The following is an 11811-nucleotide window of genomic DNA, read 5'->3' as shown; positions in this document are numbered from 1 at the left end:
CTATATACATTTGTACAGTATGATTTTATTTACATTTGAATGTTTTATGAAGTGTGACATAGTCTAAACACAATTGAAATATTTTAAAAGGAACCGTATAATAATTACGTTATATCAAGTATATTGTAAACATTAAATTCCTATATGAGAAAAATGTATTTTAAACAGAAAGAAAAGAAAAGAAATTTTAAAAGTGGTATAAGATGTAAACCTTAGTTGCGCACGTCACTTGTTTATTCATGATTGAAGAATTCTACTACAGAATGCAAAGCTCTGCAGAGGTTTGCAGTAACTCTACGCAGTATGTAATTGTCCCGTGTTTTGATAGTCAATTTAAATTTAAAAAATGACCAAGACAGACATCTTTTATAATCATTAAACTAATTGCAGAGCTTTTTCAAAAACGATTATTATGTTGTATCGCGAAACATGAAATTTGAAGAAAACACGACTGATACATCGTGATATGATTAAATCATACGATTCATACTAATTCTGATATCGACAAAAAAAAAAAAAAACGGTGGAATTAATTAAAAATGAGTTCAATCGACTTCAACATGCCAAAGACGGAACAAATTCTTTTGCTTCTAGAAGAACTATGTAGTCTTTCTTATCCCCAAGTACAACAAAAATTAAACAAATACGTGAGTAATACTGTCATCATTTCTATGTGTACAATTTTTCGCGGCAAGCATGCCTCTTCTTAAAAGAGTCGGAATTTCCTATTAATAATAAATTTTGATGATCAAGATATTTTCCTATAAAAATGTTTCTAAAATAAATATAAACGCGAGGTTTATTTCATCTATTACAGTACATTTTATATAATTGTTTGCTATAATTGAATCATTATAAATTTATTAAAATATTTGTGGTACAAGAAACATTGTTTGAATTATAATTTCCAATATTGTAGATACAAACTGCAACAGACACGAAATTGTCTTTTCTTATACCAATTTTAGTCGAATCAGAGGAGATGGTAATCCATGTAATAGGAGAAAAAATTTTAGATAGAGAATTAAGGTTTCCTGTAAGTAACAGCTATTTATAGTATAAGTTGTAATAATAAGATTGTTTACCTTTTACAGATTAATCATAATATTAATACAATCATAATAAAAAATAAATAATATTTGTAATTTTTTAGATTAATTTTAGGAGCTTTTCTAAACTTTTTTAGTTTTTAATATTTGATGTTTGAAATAAAATTTATATATTTTGAAAGTATCATTGTTTTAAGTTTAATGATTTAATCTTAGTAGTTTCAAGAATTGTCCTATATTGCAAATAGAGAGTGCTTAGCAGTGTCTAATCCTCAAATAGAATTCATAGAAATGTACATAAAAGAAGCCATACAAAACAAATCATTAGTGATAAAACTTCAAATGAACTATGCAAAAGTTCTAATTCAGATTATTATCTACATGAATTTATGAAGCTCACACATACACACACACACACACACACACACACACACACACACACACACACACACATTTTACCTTTTATTTGGAAATCAAATCACATGAATCTTCTTTTGACAAAACAATGCAATTAATTCATTGTAAAGTATGTTATAGATATATACAAGCGATAGAATTTAAAATAAATTTATGTTAATTAATAAAAATTAAGATATAATATTGCATATGAAAATTATAATCATTTTTTTTACTAGATCGAAAGATTTTAATAATCAAGATATTTGATTATATATGTCAATAACTAATAGTTGATGAAAATAATTCATATTTTATTATGTATATAATTTTAAATAATCTTTCTTAGGTATCAAATAATGTTTTACGTAAAGCTATACAAAACAGAAAGCCAACTACTACGGATATAGCAATGCTTGATGAAGAATTACTACATCATCTTCAACCAATATGTCCAGTACCAAATTCGTTTCTAACAATTCCTATACAACATCCTAAGCAGAACCATATAGCGTTGCTAGTTTCTTTGATTGATAATGATACAGAAAATGAAACTACATGTAAATGTGCAATAGTACAAGAATGTTTTAAGTAATTATCTTCTTTATTATACGAAATACTAATTATCTTAGAAAGCATTATTGTACACATGTATTATTGCATTTTTATAAATCATGAAAATTATATTGAATTAAAAATATTTTTTTCAACCTATTTAAATATCTTTTCTTTAATGTAGATTTTGCCTAAGATTTCTTCTAAATTCATTTAAATGTTATGAGGAAACTCGATTGAAACACCAGTGTCAAAAGTTGCTTGCCGTTTCTAGGAAACTTTTCCTACATTTAGGTAATGTTATCATAGTTAAAATAAGTAATACTTTAAAAACCCATGCATTTATTACATCTTACATATTAATAAATAGGAGATTTCTCTGATCTATTGAGAGAAATAATGGCTGAAGCCAGGAACTTGACAAATGCAGAACGCTGTTCATTATTTTTATTAGATCCTGATCAACAGGATCTAGTTGCTAAAGTGTTTGATGGCATTGCTATGAAAGAAGTGAGTTTAAAGTTCAAACTGAAACATTACATCTCATAAATAAAATTTAAAATAAACACAATTATTTTTAGTCTGTAAAAGAAATGAGAATACCAATAGGACAAGGCATAGCAGGTCATGTTGCAACTACTGGAAAAGTGCTTAATATTAGAAATGCATATGAACATCCTCTTTTCTATCGTGGTGTAGATGAAGTAACAGGCTTTAGAACTAGAAATATTTTATGTTTTCCAATTAGAGATGAAAGTGGAATTGTAGGTAAATAAAAATTGTATTATAAATTTTATTACATAGAAATATAAAAATTAAATTTTTTATTTCTTAAACTAAAAGACTGTGATTATAGGAGTTGCACAGCTTTGTAATAAAAAGGATGGATTATACTTTGATGTCTTTGATGAAGAAGTTGCAACAGCATTTAGTATCTATTGTGGTATTTCTATAATGCATAGTATTGTTTATAAAAAAATGCAAGATGCTCAAGCACGGAATAAACTTAGTAACGAAATAATGATGTACCACATGAAGGTAAGACTATGTTAAAATATACAGAGCTTTTCATCAGTTCTTATTTTCAATAAAACATCACGCATGCAGGTGGAAGAAGACGTTGTTCAAGAGATATTGGGTTGTAAGGATGAACATAATATAAAAGATTTTAATAAATTTGAATTTAGTCCTAGAGGTGTACCTTACAAACATATGCCTTGTTACACGATTAAAATGTTTAATGATTTAGGTCTTATTAATTATTGGAAACTGAAATTATCAACTTTAACGAGGTAATAAAACTATCAAGTTTTATGTTCTCTTATGCAACTTTTAACATAAGATTAACATTACAGAAATAGAATATTAATTCATACAAATGTTACAGATTTATATTATATGTAAAGAAAGGATACAGAGATGCACCATATCATAACTGGATACATGCATTTTCTGTTGCACATTTTGGATACTTATTAATACAAAATTTAAATCTTATTAATGAGAATTATATGACACATTTGGAAGCTTTAGTTTTTCTAGTGTCATGTTTATGTCATGATATAGATCATAGAGGGACAAATAATGCATTTCAAACTAAACGTTCTACGGTTCTAGCTAGTCTTTATAGTTCTGAAGGTTCTGTAATGGAGGTAAATTACCTTTAAGAACAAAACTGTTGTAACAAGAATTGAACATAAATGTGATAACAATATAACTTATTATTCTCTCATTTAACAGAGACATCATTTTGCGCAGACCATGTGCATTTTAAATAAAGAAGGGTGCAATATATTTGAGAACGTTAATAGTGAAGAGTATAGTGAAGCATTAGATCTACTGAAAAATAATATACTTGCAACCGACTTAGCATGCCACTTTCGAACGGTAGGCAAACAGGAAGAGATGGTTAGAAGTAAATTTGACCAAAATGACTCTGAACGAAAGAGATTATTTCTTAATATGCTTATGACATGTTGTGATCTTAGTGATCAGACTAAGCAGTGGAAAGTTTCTAAAAAAACTGCAGTGAGTAGAGGTCTAAGTTTAGATAAATTTCGAAGACAATAATATATTTAAGAGCTTATGTGCTTTTTTTCTTTGACTTTGCGTTAGGAACAAATTTATGATGAATTTTTTTCACAAGGAGATTTAGAAAAAAGTATGGGTAGTTCCCCCATAGAAATGATGGATAGAGAACGAGCATCTATACCAGACCTACAAGTTCAATTCATTACAAATATAGTCCTTCCACTTTTTATGTAAGTATATTTTAAAAGAAACTGTCTTTGTACAATATATGTATATACTATTATTTTTAATATACATTTAAAGACAAAAAATCGGATTTAAGATCTATTTTTCATAACAAGCATAATTAAAGAAGAATAGTATTTTTGTAAGAGATAAGATTTTCTTAATTAAAAAAGACAGTGATGTTTCGTGAAGACAGTAGAATATATAAACCTAATATATAAACCTTTCTCTTTATTTAGTTAATTTCAGTCTTCCATATGATTTGTTTTATTATTTTGTCTCTTAGTAATCTTTCTACATTATTTCCAATGGTACAACCACTTGTTGACGTGCTGAAAGAAAATCGAGCTTTATGGGAAGTGTCTAAAAGCATATTTCAAAAATATATGAAAGCAGGAACAAAAGGTATTGCTATCCTACTGGATCCTACTTTTGAGGAAGAAGTATTACAACTTTATGCTCAAAGTAATACAGATTTCTCAAGAAATTCTACTATCAAATTAGAATCAAATGAAACAACAAATAATAGTAGGTATACAATAAAATAAATACACGGTATTTTTACCATGAATATAAAAGTTTTTAAAATATATAAATCATAAGATTTTTTAAATTCAAAAGCAATAGAAAAGGCCTATTAATCACTAGATATACAAAAAATTTAAAAAATTTATTTATTGCAAGAACGCAGGCGTTCTAAAACTGTTTATTATAAATTTCATGTACAGTGAAATGTTATATTTATTATATATGTACATAAGTATGTTATAAATTATAAGTATTTTATTCTTTAAAATCGTGTTCCTTAAATATGTATTTAGTATTTAACATTTTTTTGTGATATATTACCTATTGTTATTAAATACATGAAAATATGAACATTATATTGTCACGTCCCGCGCTGCGCACGCGTCGCAACGTAGACTAAAACTACCAATAGCGCGAGTGAGCGTTTCAATTTGAGATTCAAATAAAATCTAACAATTTGTATAGAAACCAAATTCGAGCCTCACAACCCCCATGGAATAACCTGTCACATGACGACCCCTCCACGGTAGACCTAATTATAAATAAGCGTAGCGACATAGAAGATAGAGAGATAATCCCTTAGCTCAGAGCAGTTAATTCCTCAGTTCTGTGTGATTAGTTCCTCAGTTCTTAGTGATTAATTCCTTGGCTCTTGGCGATCAGTTCCCCAATTCTTGGCAAGTAATTTCTTTGTTCATAGCAATTAGTTCTCAGTTCCTATAGCTCTTAATTTCTCAGTTCCTTTGCCTTTCAATTCTTTAGTTCCTTAGTTTTTCAGCTCTTAGTTTTTTTGCTCTTAGTTCTTAAGTTCTGTAGTCCTTTAGTTCTTTAGTTTTTAGTTCTTTGTTTCATTAGTTCCCAGTTCTTGTCAGTTTTGTTAATCGACGTGTTTGCATCTGTCAATTTGTAAATTATTGAAAATCAATTAAATTAAAATCTTGTAATTAATAAGAATGAAAACGTATCGCGAACGATTGTAACTTCGAGTATTCGAAATCTCAACGACAATTCGTCAATACCCAATTAGAATTGGAATAAACATTTGTTGTGGAGAATATTTGTCTAATAATATAATAGGATTAAGCGAACATTTATTTTCACCAATTTTAATCCTCTCCCGTGCCAGTACTCCTGCGCGTAGCAGGTTAGACGAAACGTAAAGTTTAATTGCCAATCGCATTAAACATCAAACAACGCTACCATTTAATCTAAATTCAAAAATTAATGGCAACACAACCAAAACGAACCAAACAAAAACGTAACAATATATAGTTTGTGGCATATATTAGTTTGTAAGAAGAATTTGTGCAATTTAAAAAATCATATATTTTATATGACTGTAATATAATAATCTCTTAAAATGTAAATGTTTTTATTAATAATAGTTCATAAAGTGAGCTGTACATTTAGTTTACATTTCTAAATTTGTATTTTCCATTTTACCACTTCTATTTTCATCAATATTTAAAGTTATATAATGTACAAATTGCACCAATTCTTTTTAACCTATTAAATTATAAATTGAAGTTCCACAAAGCTTTAGAAACATTAACTTAATAGACTTTTATAGTGGCTTGTAGGCTTATATTATAAATAATAATAATGTAAATTATACAAATATTAATTCATAATAACAATAAAATTTTAAATTTTACATATTAAAGAAATTGCTATTTTTTCCAAAAGTTTACTTTTTAGTTTACCTTTTTTTATAAGCACAATTAAAAGAAATGTACGCGTTTCTATAAGAAAGTTTCGGTGAAGCTTTTATTCATATATGGAAACATTGTTATAATATGATTTACAAAAACACATGCTTTGATGTGATAATGAATAATGAAATTGACAAAATGATTTAGATATGGAATTTAGTCAGCCTCATTAATAATAAATAAAGCTTTCAAAAAAAAAATTCATTAAACGTATTATCATTATACAACTTTAATACCGATTTTAAATCATATTATATAGTTTCTAGTAATCGAATTGTAAATATAGTAAACAAATAATTGTGTTAAGTTATGGAAACCGTTTATTTATACTGGTCGGGAGAGTGTCGGAAAATTCAAATTCGTCTTCGTTCGACGGTTGCACGTAGCAGCGACATTGTTTTGCCCGGAGTTTATTTATTATTACATTGCGTGTATCCTAACGATCTTGATACTCCTAGACAAAACAACAACATGATTTGAATTGTCCTCTAGCTCGTGTGCCGCTACATATATCCTAACAATATTAATACTCCGAGGCAAAACAACAACATGATTTGCATTGTCCTCTAGCTCATGTGCCGCTACAAGGTTTTTTTCCAATAGAATCACACTGTTTTCATAGTTTTCAAACACGTCTCCATCGCGTATAAGTAGCGTTTGCTTAGAATAACGTCGTTTTTGTATCTCACAACCTTACTAAGACTGTAAGTTGATTTTGCGAGAAACGTTTTTCTATAGTGGTACACCATTGTATAAATATCTCAATACTTGATCGTGATCTTTACAACCGCGGACGCTAACAGAAAATTATTTTACGTGAAGATACAATTATAGAAATTGATAATTGTTCGACTAATTAAATTACGTCGGATGAGATTTAAATTCTAGAGAAAAATGGTGCGCCCGGGAGAATAGATGGCGTTAAACGCAATGATTTAAATTAAACTGAAAAGTCGTTATGTACTTTCGAGGGGCAAAACTTCCACAATCCCGCTCGTGACACGAAATGGAGATTGTCGTTTCCCTTCGTTTAACGCATTTTGCCATTGGAAGACACTAATTTCTGTGACTTGTTTTACCTTTGTTGTAAAAGTTTATATTTACAATTTTGTAGTTTTTATGCAAACGTAAAAGGTAAGTAAATATTAATAAATATTACAATAATTAATACTATATGATAATATATTTACTTATTTACTTATTTTATTTCCGTTAAAGTACATTGTATTTTTCATTACAGTACTTTCATTTTTATTTGATGTAATAATAAACATATACGTTAATATTCATTGACATTAGTGTAATTGTAAGCTTCACTGTAAATTTAATAAAATTGATAAGAACGGAATTGTTAAAAGGGTATATATGTGTAGTTAAACTAGTTTCTATTCTAAATGTTACTTCATTATTTTATTATTGTTTCATATAAATTTTTTTTTTTTTTAATAATTTACGTATGCTTCTAAGTTAATTGCTTAAGTTAGCACAATGTGTTTGTATTAATTGTTATATATGTCATTATTTCAACAATAATATTAAATTATAGTATGTGTTATTAAAAAAGTATAGTTTAATGTATATATTAAATGCTGATAAAGAATTTATTTGTAGATTTTAAATATGGGTACTAGATCAAAGGATCGGATTAAAGCAATGATTACCAAAGATATATCGAATATACATAATTATTGCTTGGATGTTAAACAATCTATTAACGACAATCTTGAAGATACTTTGGATTATTTACGTGGTTTAATTGCCCAAATACCACAGTCAGCCTCTGGTCCTTTAATTACAAAGACGCCAAAAGTTTTGAAGAAGAAAGGTGTTCAACGTATAGAGACTATCCCCGAAAATGATATTATCAATATTGATAATACAGTATCAGATTCTATTGCAATACACGATAGGACAGAAAGTAAAGATACAAAAACTGAGGATGTGGTAGAGACAACAATTGGCAGAGCAAAAAGAGAGGCTTCAAGGAAGGCTGCAACTAATATTAAAAAGCAGCAGTCAATGTCACTTGCTACAAAATTACGAAGGCCGTTACCTCTTGACGATGACAGTAATATAAATGTTCGTATTATGATGAAATTTAATACTTTTAATCTTACCCCAAATCTTATGTTACTAATCAATACTAACCTTTATATATAGTACCTAATAATGCTTGATATCGGTTAATTAATATGTTGAAATCTAATTGTTTAATGTATGTAAATTGTGTAGATAAATTCTGTTATAACGTTGTTAAATGTATTTTAAATTTTTAGAGGAAACGTGAAAGCCGATCTAAAAGAAAGAAAAGTGCTAGAAGTAGCTCAGACGAAGAAACTACGCAAGGCCCTACAAAATATAGTAAAACAGAACAGAGTGTTTTAAGCGAAACAGTTTCACAGAAGAACACAGGTACTTCACAGGACCATCTGTCTATAAAAGAAGATGCATTGCAGCCAGAAAAGATTGAACCGTTGAAGTCTTCGATGACAACAAGAAGTAGTAATAGAAAGAGAACTTTTTCGCAGAGTGAAAACACAAAGGGTAAAAATTCTAATATCATTGATGATACAGTAATTGCACCAACAGGAAATGATATTGAAGAACCTTCAATGTACGAGGACGCACTTGAGAAACCTACTCCTATTATGAATTCGACGATGAACGTCAATTCTACTTATACACAGAAGATGATGAATGCTACCGTAATTTTAGAACCTTTATCAGCAAAAAAATTAAATGAAACTGTAGTAATTAATAAAAACGTGGCTAATAGTATAGGAAAAAATAATGAACAGAAAACAGTCGAACCAAAGGCTGAATTTGTGTCTCCCAAATTACCTAAATTTACATCACGGTCGTCAATAGCTTTGGAGGAGAAGATGCAGCAGCTAAAAGAAGTGATGACAAACAAAGAGTTCGATGAATTACTCACAGAAGATGAGTCATCACCTGAAGTGAAAAAGTCTAAAGGAAATGTTAAGAAACAAGAAATTAAAAAGCGACAAAAGCGGCAGAACAGATCCATGACATCGAGCGAAGATGAAATACTTAATACTCCAACAAAACCTTCTTCGAAGGAAAAGAGTACAATTACAGGATTAAAGGAAATAAGAAACACGTATAAATCGAATGCTCTGTTCAGTCCATATGCCAAGGAATCTGTGAAAAAAAGAGTCGAGGCATTCGAACAGGCAGGCATGAACACTCCAAAGCTTGCTGTTCATATTGATGCACCAACTAGAGTAACCAGAACAAAAACACGTGCTACTAGAGCTGCTGCACAAACAGAAGCTTCAGAAAATGCAAATATTACAGAGAAAGCGGTTGTTCAAAAATTAGCACGAAAGTCGCTTGCAAAAGCCAAAAAAATTTCATTAGCAAAACAGAATAAGGATGCCGATGAATATAAAGAGGTATTTAGAATTAGAATTATTATAAGGAAAATTTGTTAACAAGATATTTGTCAATTTTGTTTATCGATTGCAAATTTAATTATGTTTCCAATCTTATTTTTAGAACAAATTACAATTAGAACAAAAGGTTAATAAACTAGTTTCTGTTGAGAAAATGAGCTACAAACAGCAACAGAAGACAACCCCATTAAGCAAAATAAGAACTCAGTTGCCAATGTCTGTTAATCGTGTTCTTCATACTCCAGCGAATCAAACTAATATGAATGTAAAATTCATTTCTTCCTATTAGTAGTATCTAATATTATAAGATTTTTAAACGGTAGTATTTTAATTTTAGCACAATAGGGCTTTAAGTGCAACGCGTACAAATATTATTACATCGGTGGAATCTTTAATCCAAGCTCCAAAGTCAGTCAGTAAACGTAATTCACTGGATAAAGTAGTAGAGGAAAAGAAAAGAAAATTGAACGACGAGGATGCGAAGAGAAAACGTGAAGAGGCGCTAAGACTTCAAACGGAAGAAAGAAAAAGGTAAAATAGAATTAATCAATATAATTTATTTAATTTTACATCAGTAGACACATTACTGAGTAATATATGAAAAATACATTTTACATAAAGGAAAAGACAAGAAAAAGAATTAAAAAATAAGTTAGCCAGAGAGGCAAAAGAAAAGCAAGATATGGAAAAACGTCAAAAGGCTGAAAAAGAAAGAGAGGAAAAAGCACGTTTAGCACAACAAATGCAAGAAAGACAACGCGAAGAAATAGAGAAGAAACGTTTGGCTCAGTTACAACGTGCTCAGGTATAAAATTGATAATCTAAAAGACAAATGTGTACAGAAATAAGGATACCGAAAAAGATATTGATTTTTATATAGTATAGAAAATTAAGCTACAGTCGGATTAATTCGCAGGAAAAGGAAGAAAGAAGAAAGCAAGAAGAGCAACAGCGCCTACAACGTTTACAAGAACAAGAAGAAGCGGAGCGGCTATTAGCTGAACAAAGACGTCGAGAACAGGAAGCTGAAAGGCGAAAAGAAGCCGAATTAAGAGCTCAACAACAAGCTGCAGCTGAAGCAATGAGAACTAAGCATCAGATGCTTGTAACATTACAAACAATATCAAAGCATTCTTCCGTTATAAAAGCACAAGCTATTATTCATTCAATATTTTAGATAAAATATGGCTCCAAACAGCACGGTGGTCCAACTACTTACGTTTTGGACAGTGAACCTGACGACGACGAATCAGACGATGAATCCAAACCAAAGCACGCAATTCCACATTGGGCACAATGTAAGTATTGTTTTACTCAATGAGTTAATAAACATTAGAATGCCTAGAGTACTCGATTTTTTATCAATTTTAGCGTACATACGTAAAAATCAACTTGCCATGCAACGATATATTCCGGAGAGAGCAGTCTATAAATTCTTTGGTAGCAGAAAGTGCACACCGGATCTAACTCAAATGTTTCAAAATATAGATAGGAGTAGATTACAACGAACGTCCAGTGCAATATGGAAGACACCACCACGTTATTCCATGATGGAAAACGAATAAAAGGCATAATTTGTTAAACCGAATGTTGTTGATTTTATATTGTGACTTGGAGCAAGGATAGTTGTCATGCCTTGCATGTAATATAGGAATGACGTTACATTGTAATTATCATTAAAATATGTATGTGTTCTTGACATATCAATGAACGTAAGACTATTTCACTTTTTATATTTTAGAACGATCATAGACATATATTATTTTTATTGTACTAACCAAATTTTATCATTTTTTCTTATTTATGTGTATCTTCTTAATTTTACTAAGTAAAGTGCGACTTTTTAATGAGAAGTAAATTTTATTAGATTTGAATTATTATCACTATTGTGTCCCTTTC

The 11811-nt window shown here is 29.4% G+C and overlaps 2 protein-coding genes across 6 annotated transcripts; both read left to right on the top strand.

Annotated features, from left to right (window-relative positions):
* The first annotated feature begins 34 nt into the window (after positions 1-34).
* Positions 35-4909, top strand: LOC117211895 (cGMP-dependent 3',5'-cyclic phosphodiesterase-like). Of its 5 annotated transcripts, none has more exons than XM_033456198.1 (13): positions 35-301; positions 391-647; positions 920-1036; positions 1795-2036; positions 2185-2294; positions 2371-2510; positions 2582-2764; positions 2844-3038; positions 3108-3292; positions 3388-3652; positions 3741-4028; positions 4116-4261; positions 4543-4804. In XM_033456198.1, the coding sequence occupies exons 2-13, from the start codon at positions 540-542 to the stop codon at positions 4802-4804; spliced, it is 2241 nt and encodes a 746-aa protein (XP_033312089.1). In that variant the 5' UTR covers positions 35-301; positions 391-539. The 5 variants fall into 5 exon arrangements, with proteins under 5 accessions (XP_033312089.1, XP_033312094.1, XP_033312090.1 ...); XM_033456199.1 differs by having other exon boundaries at positions 48-305; XM_033456200.1 differs by having other exon boundaries at positions 48-647; positions 4543-4909.
* A 2175-nt stretch (positions 4910-7084) lies between these two features.
* On the top strand, positions 7085-11759 carry LOC117211898 (trichohyalin-like). The gene is made up of 9 exons (XM_033456210.1): positions 7085-7630; positions 8108-8575; positions 8773-9912; positions 10016-10177; positions 10250-10443; positions 10534-10717; positions 10829-11017; positions 11090-11210; positions 11284-11759. The coding sequence occupies exons 2-9, from the start codon at positions 8117-8119 to the stop codon at positions 11475-11477; spliced, it is 2643 nt and encodes an 880-aa protein (XP_033312101.1). The 5' UTR covers positions 7085-7630; positions 8108-8116; the 3' UTR covers positions 11478-11759.
* Positions 11760-11811: the final 52 nt, after the last annotated feature.

This window comes from Bombus bifarius, unplaced genomic scaffold (assembly GCF_011952205.1).
Source record: "Bombus bifarius isolate JDL3187 unplaced genomic scaffold, Bbif_JDL3187 scf7180000008263, whole genome shotgun sequence".
NCBI classification, from domain to species: Eukaryota; Metazoa; Arthropoda; class Insecta; order Hymenoptera; family Apidae; genus Bombus; species Bombus bifarius.
This window is presented reverse-complemented; position numbering and strand designations above follow the sequence as displayed.